Below are 22,894 nucleotides of genomic sequence, written 5' to 3' on the forward strand. Positions count from 1 at the left end.
AGTGTTGTCTCAGGGACCTGCCACTTTGACTAATCTCAAGCCATGTGTCTTCTTTTCCAAGATGTTCTCTGCAGCCGAGAGAAATTATTATGTGGGCAATAGAGAACTTCTTGTGGTCAAATTGGCATTTGAAGAATGGGGCGGCCCATCCTATCACTGTGATTACTGATTATAAAAACAGCCTATATTGAGTCTGCTAAAAGATTAACTCCCAGACAGGCCCGCTGGTCGCTTTTTTTTTCCTGGTTTCAGTTTTCCATTACTTTTTGTCCTGGCTCCAAAAATGTCAAAGTTGATTGTCTCGAAGTTTTGATTCTGTGTCTTCCCCTCGAACAACCGTCCTCCATTCATCCACCCGGGGTGGAGGTGGATGATGTCTCATCGGAGCTGGAGCGAGAGATTTTAGAGGCTCAGTTTCTCGCTCCTGCTTCTAAGCCGGGGGGTAAATTGTTTGTCCCAGAGCAATTTCATTCTAGGCTCCTTCAAGAGTTTTATAGGTCTATGTTGACTGCTCATCCTGGGATTTCTGCCACGTCGGAGGCCGTGGCAAGAGTTTTTTGGTGTCCCTCTTTGGGTAAAGATGTAAAAAAATGGGTATCTGCATGTGAGGTTTGTGCCCGTTCTAAGAGCTCTCATAGCCGACCAGCCGAGTAACTAGTGCCTTTGCCAGTTCCTGATAGACCATGGACTCACTTGTCCGTGGATTTTATCACCAATCTCCCTCCTTCCAGGGGTAATACCGTGATATGGGTGGTGATGGACATGATTTCTAAGCAAGCTCATTTTGTACCCTTGTCCGCATTACCCTCAGCTGAAACCTTGTCCAGGCTGTTTGTGCAACACGTGGTCTGTCTGCATTGGGTACCCATGAATGTGGTGTCTGACAGAGGTGTGCAGTGTGTGGCTAAGTTCTGGAGGGCATTTTCTAAAAAATTGATTACGTTGTCCTTTTCTTCTGCGTATCACCTTGAGAGTAAAGATCAGACTGAATGCACCAATCAGTCCCTTAAGCAAATTCTTCTGTGTTTGGCCTCTGCTAGGCAGGATGAGTGGTGTGATGCGTTGCCTTTGGCTGAGTTTGTTTTTAACAGTCGTGTGAGTCAGTCCACTGGTATGTCTCTGTTCCTGGTGAACTATGGGTTTAATCCACAGTTTGGGGAATTTTCTTATTTGGATTCTGGTAGTCCTGTGGCGGAGGAGTCTGTACAGTGTTTAAAAAAATCTGTGGGCTGAGGTCCATCTTAACATCTCCAAGTCTCAGGGGAGGTATAAGCTTTTTGCAGACAAGAGGGTCTCAGGTCATACTTTTGAGGTGGGAGACAAGGTTTGGTTCTCCACGCGGAATATTAAGCTCAAGGTTCTATCAGCCAAATTGGTCCATACGAAATTGTGGAGATAGTCAATCCTGTAGCCTATAGGTTACGTCTCCCAGCCTCATTTAAGATTTCCAATGTGTTCCACAAATCCCTTTTAAAACCTTTGGGATCTTTTGAGGAGGGTTGTGTCAGCTGTTCCCCCGGTGTTGGTGGAGGGTCACATGGAATATGAGGTCGGACACATTGTGGATTTTCGTATGGTACGCCACACCTTGCAGTATCTGGTACACTGGAAGGGGTATGGTCCAGAGGATCGGTCGTGGGTCCCGGCCCAGTCTGTATACGCTGATCATCTGGTTCCGGCGTTTCATGCCAGACATCCTGAGAAGCCTGGGGGTCCAGTGGCCCCCCATTAAGATGGGGGTACTGTCATGATCTGTATGTGAATTCTGGTTTAGTGCTGCAGGGGTTAATGCTTTTGGCCTCTTTCTGGTTCTGGGAGGGCTTTAAATAGCCTCATTTGGGCTCTCTCAGTTGTCAGTGATACTTTTGACCTCGGCTTAGTTCCTGACCCCTGTGTATCTGTGGATACTGTCTGCCTGTGTATATTTGCTTGTATATGACCTGGTTCGTTCCTGATATTGCTGCCTGCCTCTGTACTTGTTTTGCCTCTGTTATGACCTTTGCCTGTCCCTGACCACGTCCCTGTCTTGCCCCTCCTGTACCGTGCCATCTCCTGACTTAGAGCCGCACCTGCCTGACTACTCTCTGGGCATCTCTAGCCCAAGCGCCGCTCTCCAGAGCTCCGGGGCTTGTCTCCTCCTCCAGACACTCCCCAGCAGTCACGTGCTTCAAGTCCTGTTTTCCTGAATCACACATCTCCACCGCTGCTGCCCCGCTCCACAGGTATCATTGAGAATATTTTGTTCAACTCAGGACACGCACACTGGCTCAGTGAGCAAGTGCAATGCGGTGTTCCTGACATCATTCCAAATCACCTTGTTCCAGAAGTTTTGAGGCTTGTCTTTGTGCTGTTTTGCGTATTGTAGGTGAGATACTGCACAAATGCCACAAAGTAATGGCTTTCTTCTGGCGACTCGACCATGCAACCCATTTTTCGTCAAGTGCCTCCTTATGGTGCATCTTGAAACAGCCACACCGCTAGTTTTCAGAGAGTCCAGTATTTCAACTGATGTTATTTGTGGGTTTTTCTTTGCATCCCAAACAATTTTCCTGGCAGTTGTTGGACTGATCATGGTTTTGTTTTTGCAGAGCCTCTGATTTTCCATTTGTTAATCACAGTTTAAACGCTGGCATTATCAATTCCTTGGATAGCTTTTTGTATCCCTTTCCTGTTTTATACAGTTCAGCTAGCTTTTTCCTGTAGATCTATTGACAATTGTTTTGCTTCTCCCATGACTTACAATCCAGAAACGTCAGTGGCTGGATGAAAGATGCAGGAGTCTGTCTGGATCCCAGAAACTCACTCATATTTTATGAACACACACTGATTACAAGCAAACAGGTCACAGGTGAGGATGTTACCTTTAGTAGCCATTCAAACCCATTTGTGTCAACTTCTGTGCATGTTATCAGGCCAAAATCAGCAGGGTATGTAAACTTTTGATCAGGGTCAGGGATGTTTTGGTCTGTTATTATGTTTTAGAAAGAGAAAACACAGTAGTTTGACAATAGATGGCTTTACCCAACTACTAACCATGAGTGGAGAAAAAGTTTTGGTGTTATCATTCATATTCTCTGAAAAAAGGCCAAGAAAGCAAAAACTCTGCTGCGGCATGTAAACGTTTGAGCACAACTGTATGTTTGATTCCTTTTTTACGGTTTTATTTTGAATGGGGCAAAAAGGGGGGTGACTTGAACTTTTTTTTTTTTTTAATGTTTTTAAAAAATTTTTTTTTTACTATTTGCAATACTTTAATAGACTCCATTGGAGACTAGAATCTTCAGTTGGCTGATCAGCTCTGCTACATACAGGCGATGATCAGATTGCCTGTGTGTTTCAGAAATGCTCACATGCTATGAGCGCCGACCACCAGGCGGTGCTCATGGCAATCCGGTTATAACAACCATTGAGGTCTGCTGGAGACCTCTGGTTGTCATGCCAACCCATCGGTGACCCACGATCACGTGACAGGGTCACTGATTGGCGGGATTTCCGGAATTCTTCTGGAAAGCGAAAGTTAAAGGCCGCTGTCAGAGATTGACAGTGTCATTTAACAGGTTAACAGCCACGGGTGGATCGCAATTCCCCATCCGGCCGTTAGAGGCACATGTCAGCTGCTCAAAACTATAGTGGGTGAGAACACTAAGGGGTTTCAGTAGGGGCATAAATACTGTGTATCTGCTGCAATACAAGTCCCTTATGCTGTTTTTAAAAGTTGTAAGATAAAAGAATGCCCACTCAGCTGAATTATTTTTTGGGGTGTGGGGAGAGGAGAGAAAAGTGGTACAAATTAGAACTTTTGTCATTAATCCAATGTGTGCCACTGCTGTGGGTTTTTTCTTACCTATGATTATACATGGTTTCATTATAGAAGGGAAAACTCAAAGAGTAGGTCACAGCTGCAGCCTAGCTTAGTGTGTTCTCCTGAAACGAAATTTGTCTCACGTGAGCAAAGTGAGAAGTCGGCAGTTACCATGTCCCTTACTGCTATGGGAGTGCCAGAGCGCAGAAGTGCATCACCTATATTTATAACATACTAGAATCTGACACCCCAGCCTGTAGCTGTGACCTTCTCTGTGGACATTTGCTTTCCCCCTTTAACTTTTGAATGGAGAGGTACAGAAACTAAAATAAAAACTATCCCAGAAATAGTGGAAAAGAGGCATTTGGTGGAGGTACTCCATTGAAACTGAAAAAAAATATTCATCAGGTACCACTTTTCAAAAATTTGTATACTATACATTGTATAGATGTCTGTAGAATTTTTAACTCATGGAATTTTGACTTTATTTGACAGATAATCTGAACATATAAATGAAGAAAGAAGGTACTAGTGGATATGTAGCTTGTAAAACAGCATAATCTTCATGTATATCACGTATGGACTCCTGTTGTCAGAAACAATATCATTTTTTTGTTTTGTTTGTTTTACACACTACAACACATTATTTTACTTGGTAATAAGTTTATTTGATATATGAGATTAAAGTCATACAGGTCACACAAACATCACATTTCTTTGATAATAAAAACTATATTGTGATTCACTTTACACATAATGGCTGAACATGTTAAGGCATTGTATTTGCAGATGTCCTAATACACATAACTGATAATGGGTGACAGCATCAATTTGCAATTTTCTCTCACAATATTAAATAGTTTTCAATAACACCAATTTTAAAATACTGCTTATGGATTGCAGCTAGGTGGAAGTGGGGAGGTTATTTTAATGTGACAGTCCATACATCAGATATTACGGGGAACTATGTGCAGTTCAAGTGTATGCACAATGTTGTTCACATGATGTTTTAGCACAGTGTTGTCAGGTCTTGTCTGACCTTACTTATTTGATATAATTGGCTATATCACTAGAAGTCAAATATATTTGTAACTGAGATTTATTAAAAATGATGGCCCAAATTCATCAAGGCAGATGTAAATATTGCAGGTCTTGATGAAGGAGGCATGTTGGAGTCAGTTGCCTTAATTAAGTCAAAGACTGGAGTAAGATTTCTGGCATAAGGCATTCCACAGCTCACCAAGAATTAAAATGAGTTGCGGTGTTACGCCTTTGTTCCGCCCTAGCTCTGCCCATTTAGGAAGAGCTAGGAAAGAATGGCGTCAAAATGACAAAAGCTGGCAAGAAAAATTTTGCACGAAAAATTTGCAACTTATCAAAGTGTTTTATGACAGATTTCTGGAGAAAACACTTTGATGAATAGGGACCCATGTATCCTGTATTACTTCTTATATTTCCTTCTGCTTTACTGTGGGTTGACATAAACACTGTAACCATAGATTAGCCAGTGTGTTGTCCCTTACTTTTGTACATACAGATCATTATCCAAAGCAGAGTTCATACACTAGAAATTTTTGTATGGTGGAAATGCAATTCGAGACCATTTTCTCATCACCATTTGTGGTATCTTATCACATGAAATTAGCGTCAGAAGCTGCCTGAATGCAGGTATCTGTTGAAATATTGATCTGTAGTGTTTTGTAATTGAAATTTATGGCAAACAACAGAGATGCACCACATCAATGGAAGCCCAGAATGACCCAGAAATAATAGATATGGCTCAGCTAGGTTAGGCTAGGTTAAACAACCACATTACAATGTCAGGACCATCTTACAGGAAAGCTCTAAAAGGAGAGGAAGGAGCCATGTGTAGGATGATTCACTTAAAAGAGGTGTACTGTACTCCTCTGGACGGTCACAGATACTTTTTAGTGCAAGGAAAAAATATCCTTATTTTCTCACTAGGAGGCTCAAAGCGTAATGATTACAAGTCACTTAAGTGGTACAAGCTTTATGGCTGCAGTCTCGGAAAAGGAACACTTGTCAGGTACGTTCACTTTTGTTGTACATTTTCTCTTCAACTGAAGAATGGAAGAGTAGCATAGTGGTAGCAGGTTTCTCAGACCTTCGGTTGAGGCATAGTGGTCAGAAGACGACAGCTAACGCTTGCTCAAGTCTGTGCCGCTGTGTGTCTAGAAATTGACTGTCCTCTCACCTCTTCCGATATATGCTAGGTCCACATCAACTGCTGCTCCAATGAAGTAATCTGTAGACTCATTCCTTTCACTTAGCACACACTGTTTCTGAGACTCTAGTATAGGTTTTGGGTAACCAATTTGTTAGGGTCAATACAAAGCTCCTGACAAAGACAGCCCCTGCCTCTGCTGCAGCTGTCTATCAAACTCCCCATCCTCTGCATCTCTTATCTTTTTTTTAGCAGTGTTACCTGGGGGACTTTACTCTCTACTGCCTGCTGCCTCCTTGAGTTTTGCAGGACTGAAGACCAATGATGCACTTCCACGAGGAGACGACAGGCATAGGTTATTATTGTAATATGAGGCTAAATGGATAATCTGCACAAATGCAATGGGAGCTTAAGCGTTAAATGAAAAAAATGATTTGAGTATTTTAGAAATGAGAAATATCCTGTAATTATGTTAAATATGTCTTTGAGATGTGTATATCACATTGTTTGATACTTATCGGATATGTTTTTAAGGTCACTCACTTGAATAATAGTAGTGTGCATAAGTATGACTATCCATTGTCTTTCTATATACAAAGACTGGTCTACAGCATCTTTACAGTGGTCCTGTTTGTTAGGCAATCCCCTCATGTGTTGCAGCTGTCTACCACTGCAGAACATGCAGCCGCAGGGACTCAAATATATTGAGCAAGCACGGCCAAGATACTCGGATAACACCCAAACATGCTCGAATAACACGATATCCAAGCATGTTCACTCATCACTAGTGCCTAAGGCATTAAATGGAGTGCACCTATTAAAAGGGTTGTCTAGCATGTCCATTAAGACTGGCATGCACAACACCAGTCATGGTGCAGGGGTCTCAAACACGGACCTCATGCGACCCCTGAGACAATCGTGTCCAGCGAGCCAGTTCAGGTGAGAATTTTTTTATGTGTATGTAAAGAGCGACAGAATGTGGGACATTGTTACTAGAAGGGGACAAGGATGGGGACATTTCTATAACATGGGACCAAGAGGGGGACGTTACAATAAGATGTGACCAGGATGAGGACATTACTACAGCACAGGGGACATTACAGGCTGAGGGACATTATTACAGGTTTGGAGACATTATTACAGGATAGGTAACCATTATAACAGGACAGGGACATTAGTACAAGTTTGGGGATCTTATTACAGTATTGGGGACATTATTACAGGATAAGGGACCATTATTAGATTGAGTGACATTACAGGGTGGGGACCATTATTACAGGACAAGAGACATTATTACAGAACAGCGGACATTCTTACAAGCTTGGGGGACATTATTACAGGGTGAGGGACATTATTACTGGACAGGGGACATTATTATAGTCATGAGGACTTTAATACATGATTGGGGACATTATTACAGGCTTAGGAACATTAATACAAGCTGAGGGACATCATTAAAGGATTGGGGACTTTATTACATGCTAAGGTACATAAATACAGAACAAGGGACATTATTACAGGATTTTGGACATTATTACAGAACAAGGGACATTATTACAAGCTTGGGGACATTATTACAATGTGAAGGACATTACTGCACATGGAACATTACTGTATTATAGTTGTGAGGACATTAATACAGGATTGGGGACATTATTACAGGCCTAGGGACATTAATACAAGCGGAGGGATATTATTCCAGAATTGGGGACTTTATTACAGGACAGGTGACATTATTACAGACTGAGAGACATTATTACAAAACAGGGGACATTATTACATGCTTGGGGATATTATTACAGGATCTGGGACATTCTTGCAGAACGGGGGACATTGTTACAGTGCAGGGGACATTTTTACAGGGCAGGGGACATAGGTACAGGATTGGAGACATTATTACAGGATGGGGGCCAGAATTACTACATGGAGCTAATTGTAAAACTATATTACTATATGGGGATGATTATGGGTCAAAAAAATGAAAACATTTAAATACAAATGTAAAATAAGGACTGAAAAAATAATGGAAAAATATTTGACCACTAAAAATATTGTTTTATGTAAAAATTGAAGTAAAAGAGAAGACCTGTACTATAATCCCATATGATAAACACCATTAAAAAGGATAAAACATGACAAAAAATGACAATCAAAAGGTCATATAGAAAAATAGTGGTATCCCTGAAAAGGTAATCTCCCACAAAAAGGGGGCCCTTCATATTCAATTTTTTTCTATGTGCGGCCCATTTACCCTGCTGAGGTTGAGACTCCTGGTGTACTGCATATAGTGTTTGAGTTTGGGTGAAGAGACATGCGGCTGATATTGACATCGTGGTCAATCCTTGGGATGTGAATGCTGCACATGTGAAGCCGGCCTAATAAAGGTTCAAGAACACAGACTTACTATTTAATTTGTCTAAGGTCATTTTAGGGCTACCATTGAGGTGCATAAGGCCTTTGTGGTACTGGCATAAGTCAATGAAAATCTGAAAACATTTGATATGCAGGTCAGTTTATGTTCTGAAAATTTCACAATATGTCCATGAGATTATTCTACCTTGCTGACACTGTGTTCAACAAAAACACATTGTATGCTTTGGCCCTTACAGCACCAGTACATACAGGTGCTTCTCACAAAATTATAATATCACCAAAAAGTTAATTTCAGTTCTTCAATACAAAAAGTGCAACTCATATATTATATAGAGTCATTACAAACAAGAGTGATCTATTTCTAGTGTTTATTTCTGTTAATGTTGATGATTATGGCTTACAGCCAATGAAAACCCAAAAGTCATTATCTCAGTAAATTAGAATACTTTATAACACTAGCTTGAAAAAATTATTTTAAAATCCGAAATGTTGGCCTACTGAAATGTATGTTCAGTAAATGCACTCAATTCAGGGTTTATGCTAATTTTGCATCAATGTGGCGTGACATGGAGGCGATCAGCCTGTGGCACTGCTGAAGTGTTATGGAAGCTGAGGTTGCTTTGATAGCAGCCTTCAGCTTGTCTGCATTGTTGGGTCTGGTGTCTCTCATCTTCCTCTTGACAGTACCCCATAGATTCTCTATGGGGTTAAGGTAAAGCGAGTTTTCTGCCCAATCAAGCACGTGATACTGTTGTTTTTAAACCAGGTATTGGTACTTTTGTCAGTGTGGACAGGTGCCAAGTCTAGTGGGAAGTTTCCACAATCGGTGATGGTTTGGGGAGCCATGTCATCTGCTGGTGTAGGTCCACTGTGTTTTACAAGACCAAACTCAGTGCATCCATCTGCCAGGAAATTTTAGAGCACTTCATGCTTCTCTCTGCCTACAAGCATTTTGGAGATGGAAATTTCATTCTCCAGCAGGACCTGGCACCTGTCCACACTGGCAAAAGTACCAATACATGGTTTAAAAACAACAGTATCACTGTGCTTGATTGGCCAGAAAACTCGCTTTACCTTAACCCCATAGAGAATCTATGGGGTATTGTCAAGAGGAAGATGAGAGACACCAGACCCAACAATGCAGACGAGATGAAGGCTGCTATCAAAGCAACCTCGGCTTTCATAACACCTCAGCAGTGCCACAGGCTGATCGCCTCCATGTCACGCCACATTGATGCAAAATTAGCATAAACCCAGTATTGCGTGCATTTACTGAACATACATTTCGGTAGGCCAACATTTTGGATTTTAAAATACTTTTTTCAAGCTAGCGTTATAGTCTAATTTACTAAGATAATGACTTTTGGGTTTTCATTGGCTGTAAGCCATAATCATCAACATTAACAGAAATAAACACTAGAAATAGATCACTCTTGTTTGTAATGATTCTATATAATATATGAGTTTCACTTTTTGTATTGAAGAACTGAAATAAATTACTGTAACTTTTTGATGATATTCTAATTTTGTGAGATGCCCCTTTAAATAAGTATTGCTCATAAATAATTGAAATATCCAATGTCATTATTATATACATTATTATACCTGCAAAGTAAAGTTGCTATTAATGATACATTTAACTTTTGACAAAAATGTATTCTGCAAAACAAAACATAAAAATAAATTAGTTTCATAAATGTCACATTCTGATGTGAGACGCTGCTCATAAGGTAAAGTCCAGATGAGAATAGATATATTTGTCCATTAATCAGGCAGAAAAAGTGACAATTTTTCAACTGTACTGTCATCTGTATGTCCAGTTTTGACATCCATATGACATCTGTATATAGCAACAAAAGATTTGCATAACACCAAATACACTTTTCTTTGTTAATAATAATAATAATCTTTATTTATATAGCGCCAACATATTCCGCAGCGCTTTAGAGTTTATCAATTTAAATGGAGCTAATGGATTTAAAAAAGATGCATGCATTGGTATCCATATGGCATGGTTTTTATGCACCCAATAAGAAAGTCTGATCAGAAAAAACGATCCGATGGTACATACTGAGATTTTTACAAACCAATCCATTCCCTTGCATTGGTCGGTGTGCTGTCCATATGTGGTCCATTTGGCACCCAAACATCATAAGGGCAGAAAGTATTTTTATCTCTCCACTACCTCTATTTCTGCAGAGCATATTGCTTTTACACAAAATGTACTCTCCAGTACATCCAGGGACAAGTGCTCCCTCTCTTTCAGGGCTCGCTCATGTATAAATCAAACGAGTGCAATCCGATAAAAAAAATCAGATTGTTCATGGACCAATGTTGGTCAATGAGGCCGTGCAGATCGTCATAATTGTTCTCCGCTGTATTTGGCATGAGAAAAAAAAAAAAAATCGCAGCATGCTGGGAGCTCACTCTGAAACCCGACAGTGCGAGAAACAAAATGGGATACCATGTGAACCATCAGTATAAAATCTGATTTTTCCGGATACATTGTAGCATAGGAAACTGTAAATGGTTCTGGAAAAGATTAATAATAAGATTAATACAAAAACGGATTGCAAACGATCAGTGCATGGATGACAAATGAGAGAAAATAATCTCTTGGATGAGAAAGGGACAGATTTTGTTATGCGCAAATGTGACTGCAGCCTTAAAAGAAGGTTCTTCAGCAGTAGCGGTGTGTATTAAACAGTTGTTTGGCTGCTTCACATTTACACACCTCAGCTGCTGCAGACTTCTTTCTGAACAGTTTGAGAATGTTTTAGATCAGTCAATCATGAATTGGAATATCCCCATTATTCGTTCTTCTTAGACTAGGGTCACACCACTTTCTTTCTCATCTAACAGAATTGGTCCGATTATGCTAATCACACTTTGATCACACCCTGATCAAAGTTTGATCAGAATTTGTTCACGGTGTTATAGGATTTTCTTGGATGTAGAGAAAATGAAAAAAAAAATATGTCTCCATCTTCTCTGTACTGTTAGACAGTGAAAATCGCACGGCTCCCGGATGTCATCCAAGTGCAGTCTGATGTTTTTAACAGACACATTGACTTGTATGGCCGAGTGCAATCTGAAGATCTGATGCAAACTGTGCATGCTGTGATTTTTTTTTTCCCATGGACATACTCTGCCACATGAAAAGATCGGACATATGCATGGCCCAATAGAATACCATAATATTGGTCCAAGTGTGATTTGGTGTTTTGATATTTCACACTCGGACCGAGAATACGGTCGTCTGCACAAATCCATAAAAAGGTAAATTTTCCTTTTTCATGTTGCGGTTTGAATCTTCAAACTAAATATTTTATTCGTTATGATGTGTGACTACTGACTTACTCCTGAAGCATTATCTTTAGCGTATCATAAGATTTGCATATTTCAATCCTAACATTATCCATCACCGGTAAAACCAAATGATGAATTTTGTACATAAAATTCTGTACATGCTTGGAAGCTGGCAGATGATATACAGCCATCCTACACATAAGGCGGCTTTATTAAAAGTAGGTCTCAGTCAGGTTCAAGTCTATGCACTGGCAGATACGTCCAGGTGGGTATTGCCATTCTGAGAATCCACTGCCTTCATGTGTTCACTGATGTCAGAACTATTTGATAATTTGGCCCCGAACTTATCTCCTTTGTTTGGGGCTTTTGATGGTATACAGAGGTAGCACAAGAATTTGAAGCAGGATAGTAATCCTTGTGAAATGCTTGAAGAGAAAAGTTTCTTACAAGGATGGCAAAACTGGTAAAATACAAGCATGAACAGCACTGCCATACAATAGACGATCAGCAACTGCAGTACAAGCAAAGGGGCACATACATACATGTAGACGTCCGTTCTGTATATATACCATAGCAGCAAGAGGGCAGCATTTTCAATAAATCTCACCATATAGTACACAGCCATGCGGTACCAGTTTTGAGATTTATTGATTAGATCCGGATCATTTAGCTTGAGTTGAACAGCAGACCAGCAAAATATGTTTATGCCAGCATAGAGGAAGGTGAGGAAGCAGAGCACTATGGTAGTACCAACCCTTGACAAGGCTTTTTCTATGTTTTCAGGAAAAGCAGATTTACTCTGCCAAAAAAGAATCCATGGATAAAAGAAAAATACGAGAAAGTTTGATAGCACCACGGGCAGGATCCATATCTGAAGCACTGAGCTGAAAAGAACCAGTACAATGACTCTTGTGGCAATCTCAAAGCTCCTCCACAGGAATATGCACAGATAGGCAGCCGCTCTAATACTGAGATCATAGTCGTCATACTTGATCTTAATGGCCAAGATGTTGCACCGCAATGCCCCGTACACAATAGACAGCAAAGAAATGCACATGAAGATCCCTGCAATTATAAGATTTAGGATTAATGTTATGAGAAATTGTTCAGATTTATAGTTTTATGAATCAGAATGTGCAGATAATATACACATATATTTTCAACTAGCTGAAGAGCCCGGCGTTGCCTGGGCATAGTAACCAACTGTGGTTAGTTATAACAAATTATAATGATTATATTGCACATAAAAACCATGCATCTAATCCTATCCTGTGTGATACTGACTTCTGAGCCATGTACAGTGGCATGCAAAAGTTTAGGCAAGTTTGGTCAAAATTACTGTTATTGTGAACAGTTAAGCAAGTTGAAGATAAAATGATCTCTAAAAGGCCTAAAGTTAAAGATGACACATTTGTTTTGTATTTTAGGCTAAAAAGTAATACACATTGTAATTTTTTCACATTTTAAAAATTACAAAAAGAAAAATGGTCCGATGCTAAAGTTTGGGCACCTTTGGAGATTTGTGTGCTCAGATAACTTTGACCAAGGTTTCAGACCTTAATTAGCCTGTAAGGGATATGGCTTGTTCACCCTCAATGATAGGAAAGGCCAGCTGATGCAGATTCCACAGGTTTAGAAACACATAGCCTCCTCTAACCTTGTGCGAAAAAAACAGCCACCATGGGTTCTTTTAAGCAGCTGCCTAGCACTCTGAAAATGAAAATGGTGGAGGCCCACAAAGCAGGAGAAGGCTATAAGAAGATAGCAAAGCGTTTTCAAGTTGTCCTTTCCTCAGTTCAATGTGTAATTCAGAAATAGCAGTTTACAGGAACAGTGGAGGTCAAGATAAGGTCTGGAAGGCCAAGCAAAATTTCAGAGAGAGCTGCTTGTAGGATTGCTAGAAAGGCATATCAGAACCCCCACTTGACTGCAAAAGACCTTCAGAAAGATTTAGCAGATTCTGGAGTTGTGGTAATTGTTCTACTGTTCAGAGACACCTTATCAAATATGACCTTCATGGAAGAGTCATCAGAAGAAAACCTCTCCTGCACCCTCACCATAAAATTTAGCATTAGAGGTATGCAAAAGAACATCTAAACAAGCCCAATGCATTTTAGAAACAAGTCCTGTGAATCGTTGAAGTTAAAATAAAACTCTTTGGTCGCAATGATCAAAGGTATGTGCAGAGAAAAAATTGCATAGAATTTCAGAAAAGAACATCTCTCCAACCATTAAGCAAGGGGATGGATCAATCATGCTTTGGAGTTGTGTTTCAGACAATGGCACAGGGAACATTTCACAGGTAGAGGGAAGAATGGAGTCAATGAAATTTCAACAAATTCTTGATGCAAACATAACACCATGTGTAAAAAAGCTGAATTTGAAAACAGGATGGCTTCTACAAATGGATAATGATCACACACATCAAAATCCACAATAGACTACCTCAAAAGGCGATAGCTAGAGGTTTTTCAATGGCCCTCACAGTCCCCCGATTCGATCATCATTGAAAATTTGTGGCTAGTCCTCAAAAGAGCAGTACATGCAAGACGACCCAGGAATTTCACAGAAATTGAAGAATTTTCCAAGGAAGAATGGATGAAAATCCATCAAACAAGAATTGAAAGACTCTTGGCTGGCTACTAAAAGCGTTTACAAGCTGTGATATTTTAAAAGGGAGTGCTACTAGGTATTAACTATGCAGGGTGCCCAAACTTTTGCATTAGCTTATTTTCCTTATTGTAATTTTTAAAATGTAAAAAATGACAATATATAATTTTTTGGGCCTAAAATACAGAGAAAATGTGTCATCTTTAACTTTAGCCCTTTTAGAGAGCATTCCATCTTCAACTTGCTTAACTGGTCACAATAACAGTAATTTTGACCAGGGGTGCCCAAACTTTTAAATTCCACTGTATCTAATCCTAATCTGTGTGATACTGTCTGCTGAGCTATGTATCTAATACTATTCTGTGTGATACTGTGTGCTGAGCTGCGTATCTAATCCTATCCTGTGTGATAGTCTGCTGAGCCGTGTATCTAATCCTATCCTGTGTGATACTGACTGCTGAGCTGTGTATCTAATCCTATCCTGTGTGATACTGCCTGCTGAGCCATGTGTCTAATCCTCTCCTGTGTGATACTGACTGCTGAGCTGTGTATCTAATCCTATCCTGTGTGATACTGCCTGCTGAGCCATGTGTCTAATCCTCTCCTGTGTGATACTGACTGCTGAGCTGTGTATCTAATCCTATCCTGTGTGATACCGACTGCTGAGCCGTGTATCTAATCCTATCCTGTGTGATACTGGGCTCCCCCTGCAGTCTGTGTCAGAGGGTGGTCTGTGTTGGCACGGTAATAAATTGTGTTATTTCCAGCTTTACAGTTACCACAACTGTCTACAAAGAAAACTGTTGCTGATAGCAACCAATCACAGCTCATTTTTCATCTTTTAAACAGCTCTGGGACAGCGTGGCGAGTTTTGAGTTGCGACTTTTGTGTTTCGACTTTAATGTGGCGAGGTTGGTGTATGTGTGGTGAAATGTGTGTGGCGCATTTTGTGTGTGTGTTCATATCCCCATGTGTGGTGAGTATCCCATGTCAGGGCCCCACCTTAGCAACTGTTTAGTATATACTCTTTGGAGCCATCGCTCTCATTCTTTAAGTCCCCCTTGTTCACATCTGGCAGCTGTCAATTTGCCTCCAACACTTTTCCTTTCACTTTTTCCCCATTATGTAGATAGGGGCAAAATTGTTTGGTGAATTGGAACGCGCGGGGTTAAAATTTCGCCTCACAACATAGCCTATGAAGCTCTTGGGGTCCAGACGTGTGACTGTGCAAAATTTTGTGGCTGTAGCTACGACGGTGCAGATGCCAATACATACACTTTTTCCCCATTATGTAAATAGGGGAAAAATTGTTTGGTGAATTGGAACGCGCGGGGTTAAAATTTTGCCTCACAACATAGCCTATGATGCTCTCGGGGTCCAGACGTGTGACTGTGCCAAATTTTGTGGCTGTAGCTGCGACGGTGCGGATGCCAATCACGGACACACACACACATACATACACACCCACATTGAGCTTTATATATTAGATTAATGTGCAAAAAATTGTAAAAAAAAATATTTTCCATAAAGTTACTTTACCGATTCTCTCTCTTTTCCCCATCATTAGTTATCTATATTCCATTATGCTCCTCATATGATGATGACATAGAATACAAATGTGGAGGCAAGTGTCATGATCTGAAGTGATCTGACAGTTTTAAATTGCACTGGGTGAACTTTTTTTACTTTGGAAAGTTCCAAGGTGTCTTGACTGTCCCCGGTGGTGGTGAGTGGTATTGCACTTTAGGGTTTTTTGCACTTAATTATGGATCAGGTGTGACACCCTATAAAGGTGTGCTTAGGGTGTTCACTCACTGCCTGAGATATTGTGAGATTGTTCACTTTGAGTTGGAGAGCCTGGAGGAAGGATGGAGCTGGTGAGGAGTCCTGCGCAGCTTAGCCAGGGGGGAAGAGTGTCAGCTATGGTGTCTGGACGAAGGGCGGGCATGGCGTGGTGGAGTCGCAGTGATGGTGTCAGCGGGAAGTGTCTGCATGGGCTGGTGGAGTGGCGACTATGGAGAGTGGCACTCACCATGTGGGACTTGGCCGCTGAGCTGGACTCAAGCATGCTTGACTTCGTGGCAGAAGCTGAACACTTCCTTGGGACTCTGGTACTAAGCAGCTGCAACTGGTGTTGGACTCTGCTCCAAAGCTGCACTAAGGTGAAGGATCCTGTTATGGTGATGGATCCAGGTGGAGGAGAAGATGCACTCAGGTGGAGGGCTCTGTTGCTAGTAGCGCACGCAACAGAGCAAAGCTAAGTGGTGTTTCCCCTGTATTGTCTCTTTCCTCATGTGTGTTATTAGTGCAGTGGTGGGATTAGTCTCCGCACCGACCCATTCCCTAGTGAGGGTTTAGGGTCAGGGTGAGCAAGGGCGTTAAGGTACGCGTGCGGCGACAGGTGCGGAGCCTGTTTAGGGAATGTAAGGAGTGCAGGGACACTGGCTCAGTGGAGCTTAGGAGGTCTCCACGTCCCCCATTCCCTATCGCAGGGCCCACCATTGTTAAAGTTTCCCAGGTTCCCCCTTTATTATTTGATTATTGTATGTATAACGTGTAATACCTAAATTCGCCAGGTGGAGGCGGCGTATCCACCTGCACGTTTTATTATTTAAATGCGCCCCACTGGAGGCGGTGTATCCAGGGTCACGTGTGTTATGGGTCCGCCTTGTGGTATCATCTGCGTCCCGACACACGTGACCATGACATTATCACAGGCCCTACAGTTTTTTTTCTGGCCATGTGGAGACCGTTGAGTTATTGCTGCCGGGCCTCACTGAGGTGAGTGGGGAGCGGCAAGGTGTTTAGAGCCGCTGCAGCAGCAGTTTTCACGGTCTGGGGCCTCTGCTCAGGTAACCAGGAAATCAAAATGGCGGCTTTGGCAAATTGCGGGTCTGGCAAAAGCCCCTAGAGTCGCTGCTGGGGAGCGGGACTTGCTCTTGCACGGGGAGGCACCCAGGCAGGTGGGAGGAATGGTGCCCCACGGAGCTGCCTGGTATTCCCCGAGGTGAAGGGGTACATCCCCGTGGTGAGCAGACTGGTGTGATAGTCCGCGGGGTTTATGCCAAATCTTCCATACCATTGAAGAAGCTGCCCCCTCCTGGTCGTGTGGAGGCAACCAGCGAGTGTATTTTTCCTCCATATTCCTGCGGCTCTGGCAAAGTGCCCCCTAGAGTCGCTGCTGGGGAGCGGGACTTGTTCATACAGGCGGACGTAACCAGACAGGTGGGTGGAATTGGTGTCCCCATGGTGCTGTCTGGGGTTCCCCGAGGTGAAGGGGTACGTCCCTGTAGTGAGCAGACTGGTGTGAAAGTCCGCGGGGCTTACGCCAAATCTTCCAATACCACCGAAGAAGCCGCCCTTCTGGTTGTGTGGAGGCGACCAGCGAGTGTATATTTCCTCCATTTCCCGTCCCCTTCTCCTCCTGGTGTGTGCAGCAGGTGTGCTGCGGGGGAGTAGGGACAAATCTCAACCCTCGCCATTAACCAACCCTGGAGGCGCTGACCTCATGGTGATGAGGGTTAGAGGGTGGTGACCCCTTGGTGAATTGCGGGGGTGTGAGTGTGGTGATGCAGGGGGACACCTCTGCTGTCTAGTTCAGAATGAGTTCACCAATTATGACAAACGAATGTATGCAATAAACGTTCAGGTCCGGACCTGTGTGTGAACGAGCATGTATGTGTGCCACCAAAAAACATCGTGGAAGTGTGTTGTGGAGCCTGATCAGCTCATAACAAACAAACATACACATACATAATGTCGTTCCCCAGGTCGGCGCTCTGGAGATGAGTGGTGCCTCCAAAAGGAACTTTATTGCCAATACCAGCGGTGTGTTTGTCATAAACCTGAAGTGTCAGGTAGTGGTGGGGTGAACTCAGGATCTGGGCGTCCCCGCTGTAGGTGTTTCCCTAATGAGGGGTGGTCTTGAGGGTCCAGAGGCCCCTCATTAAGGAGGGGATACTGTCATGATCTGAAGTGATCTGACAGTTTTAAATTGCACTGGGTGAACTTTTTTTACTTTGGAAAGTTCCAAGGTGTCTTGACTGTCCCCGGTGGTGGTGAGTGGTAGTGCACTTTAGGGTTTTTTGCACTTAATTATGGATCAGGTGTGACACCCTATAAAGGTGTGCTCAGGGTGTTCACTCACTGCCTGTGATATTGTGAGATTGTTCACTTTGAGTTGGAGAGCCTGGAGGAAGGATGGAGCTGGTGAGGAGTCCTGCGCAGCTTAGCCAGGGGGGAAGAGTGTCAGCTATGGTGTCTGGACGAAGGGCTGGCATGGCGTGGTGGAGTCGCAGTGATGGTGTCAGCGGGAAGTGTCTGCATGGGCTGGTGGAGTGGCGACTATGGAGAGTGGCACTCACCATGTGGGACTTGGCCGCTGAGCTGGACTCAAGCATGCTTGACTTCGTGGCAGAAGCTGAACACTTCCTTGGGACTCTGGTACTAAGCAGCTGCAACTGATGTTGGACTCTGCTCCAAGGCTGCACTAAGGTGAAGGATCCTGTTATGGTGATGGATCCAGGTGGAGGAGAAGATGCACTCAGGTGGAGGGCTCTGTTGCTAGGAGCGCACGCAACAGAGCAAAGCTAAGTGGTGTTTCCCCTGTATTGTCTCTTTCCTCATGTGTGTTATTAGTGCAGTGGTGGGATTAGTCTCCGCACCGACCCATTCCCTAGTGAGGGTTTAGGGTCAGGGTGAGCAAGGGCGTTAAGGTACGCGTGCGGCGACAGGTGTGGAGCCTGTTTAGGGAATGTAAGGAGTGCAGGGACTCTGGCTCAGGGGAGCTTAGGAGGTCTCCACGTCCCCCATTCCCTATCGCAGGGCCCACCATTGTTAAAGTTTCCCAGGTTCCCCCTTTATTATTTGATTATTGTATGTATAACGTGTAATACCTAAATTCGCCAGGTGGAGGCGGCGTATCCACCTGCACGTTATATTATTTAAATGCGCCCCACTGGAGGCGGTGTATCCAGGGTCACGTGTGTTATGGGTCCGCCTTGCGGTATCATCTGCGTCCTGACACACGTGACCATGACAGCAAGTTACAGTAAAATAGTGAAGAATCAGTAAGCTAAGAACATTAGAAAAGGTTATTCTATTATTTTAATCCAGTCCATCCTTGTTCTATATGGAGAGGGACAGTCAGCTCAACCACTTTGTTAAAACCTACAGTTGAGGTCATGATTTTACTTACACCTTAGGTACATTCATTTTTGCTCAGTTTTTCACAATCTCAGTACACATTCCAACTGTTATTTCAGCTAGGATCACAACTATAATTCAGGAATTTATCAAATTCCTAGTGACTCAGAAGTTTAAATACATTGCCAATTGCTTAATTTGGTCAAATGTTTCAGGGAGCCTTCCTCACGCTTCTCAAAATAAGCTGCTGGCCTTTTGACCCATTCCTCCTGACAAGACTGGTCAGGTTTGTAGGTCTCCTAGATCTCACACACTTGTTCTGTTCTGCCCATATTCTTTCTATGGCTTTGATGCCAGGGCTTTGTGATAGCTACAGTTGTGGCCAAAAGTATTGACACCCCTGCAATTCTGTCAGATAATACTCAGTTTCTTCCTGAAAATGATTGCAAACACAAATTCTTTGGTATTATTATCTTCATTTAATTTGTCTTAAATGAAAAAACACAAAAGAGAATGAAGCAAAAAGCAAAACATTGATCATTTCACCCAAACATGGGCCAGACAAAAGTATTGGCACCCTCAGCCTAATACTTGGTTGCACAACCTTTAGCCAAAATAACAGCGACCAACCGCTTCCAGTAACCATCAATGAGTTTCTTACAATGCTCTGCTGGAATTTTAGACAATCTTCTTTGGCAAACTGCTCCAGGTCCCTGATATTAGAAGGGTGCCTTCTCTAAACTGCCATTTTTAGATCTCTCCACAGGTGTTCTATGGGATTCAGGTCTGGACTCATTGCTGGCCACCTTAGAAGTCTCCAGGTCTTTCTCTCAAACCATTTTCTAGTGCTTTTTGAGGTGTGTTTTGGGTCATTGTCCTGCTGGAAGACCCATGACCTCTGAGGGAGACCCAGCTTTCTCACACTGGGCCCTACATTATGCTGCAAAATTTGTTGGTAGTCTTCAGGCTTCATAATGCCATGCACATGGTCAAGCAGTCCAGTGCCAGAGGCAGCAAAGCAACCCCAAAACATCAGGGAACCTCCGCCATGTTTGACTGTAGGGACCGTGTTCTTTTCTTTGAATGCCTCTTTTTTTCTCCTGTAAACTCTATGTTGATGCCTTTGCCGAAAAAGCTCTACTTTTGTCTCATCTGACCAGAGAACATTCTTCCAAAACTTTTTAGGCTTTTTCAGGTAAGTTTTGGCAAACTCCAGCCTGGCTTTGTTATGTCTCGGGGTAAGAAGTGGGGTCTTCCTGGGTCTCCTACCATACAGTCCCTTTTCATTCAGACGCCAACGGATAGTACGGGTTGACACTGTTGTACCCTCGGACTGCAGGGCAGCTTGAACTTGTTTGGATGTTAGTCGAGGTTCTTTATCCAACATCCGCACAATCTTGCGTTGAAATCTCTTGTCAATTTTTCTTTTCCGTCCACATCTAGGGAGCTTAGCCACAGTGCCATGGGCTTTAAACTTCTTGATGACACTGTGCACGGTAGACACAGGAACATTCTGGTCTTTGGAGATGGACTTGTAGCCTTGAGATTGCTCATGCTTCCTCACAATTTGGTTTCTCAAGTCCTCAGACAGTTCTTTGGTCTTCTTTCTGTTCTCCATGCTCAATGTGGTACACACAAGGACACAGGACAGAGGTTGAGTCAACTTTAATCCATGTCAACTGGCTGCAAGTGTGATTTAGTTATTGCCAACACCTGTTAGGTACCACCGGTAAGTTACAGGTGCTGTTAAAAGCATCACATGATTTTTCGAACAGTGCCAATAGTTTTGTCTACCCTCTTTTTTTATGTTTGGTGTGGAATTATATCCAATTTGGCTTTAGGACAATTCTTTTTGTGTTTTTTCATTTAAGACAAATTAAATGAAGATAATAATACCAAAGAATTTGTGTTTGCAATCATTTTCAGTAAGAAACTGAGTATTATCTGACAGAATTGCAGGGGTGTCAATACTTTTGGTCACAACTGTACTTCACTTTGTTCTCATTTAGTCATTCTGCCATATCTTTAGAAGTATGATTGGGGTCATTTGCACCCAAGCTTTTACATCTTGGATGATGTCTTGAGATGTTGCTTCAATATCTCAAATTAATTTTCCTTCTTCATAATGCCAGTTATATGGTGAAGTGCACCAGTCCCTCATGCAGCAGTGCACACTCACAACATAAAGCGGCCAACACCGTGCTTCACAGTTGGTATGACGTTCTTTGCTTGCAAGCCTCCCCTTTTTTCCTCTATACAAAATAAAAGAATTATAAATGAAATCATCTGCTTAATTCCATTTGCTGAATAAATTCCTTGTGTCATATACAAAAGGCATAAGTGAGTTTTAATGACGTCAACCTAAATGCACGTAAATGTATGACTTTAACAGTACATGTAACCCTGGCAGCTGGGTATCTCTCACTGATTCTCTAGGCTCTGCTCTTCCAATTGCATACTGTGAAGTGAGTACAATACACAGTTGAAAAGAGTCCACAATGACACTATCCATCATCCTATAGACACTAACATTGTTGAAAATTATTTTTCTGTGTGTGAACATCATCAGCACTTCCTATTACGTACAATTATGCCATATTATGGAAGAGGAGCAAACATTTCATGGGAAACATTTGTACTCAGGGAACCCACATTCAGTTATGTCCAGAAATATTTGGACAGAGACACAAGTTTTGGCATTTTAGCTGTTTACCAAAACATATTTGTGATGAAGGAGTTAACTGCTCCTACCCCCCCAGGGCCTGTAAACATACTTAAGAAAGCAGGATCCAATGCTGAATAGCAAGGCCTTTTAGTATGATAATGAGATAAGGCCCAAAACAGAACTTCAAAGCTTAGGTAAGGAGCCACGCCAGCATGGGGCAGGAAGATGCCTGAGGGCTTCAATTAGAAGGTACCTGCCAGCTAGACACAGAAATACACATCCCTTGTCTCTCCCAGCCTCTCCGGCTCTATTCTAGGATCATGGATTATGAGCACATATTTCGAGTTATGGACTCATGAAAAATATCCGAGTGACCCTGAGGAAATCGCGCATCTGGCAGTGTGACTCCTGAGTCGGTGAGGGTTATTGGACCTGAGATACATAGATTGGCCCTCCACAGCAACCCAATGGGGCCATGTTTGCTCTCCACACGACAGGCAAAACAAACCGCATTCACTGGTACCTCTCATGTCCTGATCTGATCATGCTGTTGAAAGTTACCCCCTTTCTTAGGCTGGTTTCACACTAGCGTTTTTTAACGCAGCACATCGTGCGCATACATGCGCATGCGTCCTGATCCCCTATCTTTAACATGGGGGCGCATGGTCTAGCATTTGCACGCGTTCACGTGCGCACGCGTTATTTTGTGGTGTGCGCCCAGGCGCGCCGGACGCAACCTGTTGCATTTTTGGTCCGTCCAACCTGTCTCAAAAAAACGCATGCGCACGCGTGCACACGGAATGCG

General features: G+C 42.6%; 1 protein-coding gene across 1 annotated transcript in view; it reads right to left on the reverse strand.

The window, feature by feature from the left end:
• Nucleotides 1-9,904: 9,904 nt before the first annotated feature.
• XK (X-linked Kx blood group antigen, Kell and VPS13A binding protein) overlaps nucleotides 9,905-22,894 on the reverse strand; it is a 64,280-nt gene continuing 51,290 nt past the window's right edge. Inside the window, exon 3 of the mRNA XM_073590509.1 lies at nucleotides 9,905-12,734. Coding sequence (XP_073446610.1) covers nucleotides 11,911-12,734 — 824 coding nt within the window. The 3' untranslated portion in view covers nucleotides 9,905-11,910. The remainder of the gene's footprint in view (nucleotides 12,735-22,894) is intronic.

Source organism: Dendrobates tinctorius, unplaced genomic scaffold, assembly GCF_039654945.1.
Source record: "Dendrobates tinctorius isolate UK_male_01 unplaced genomic scaffold, ASM3965494v1 ptg000117l, whole genome shotgun sequence".
In the NCBI taxonomy this organism is placed as follows: domain Eukaryota; kingdom Metazoa; phylum Chordata; class Amphibia; order Anura; family Dendrobatidae; genus Dendrobates; species Dendrobates tinctorius.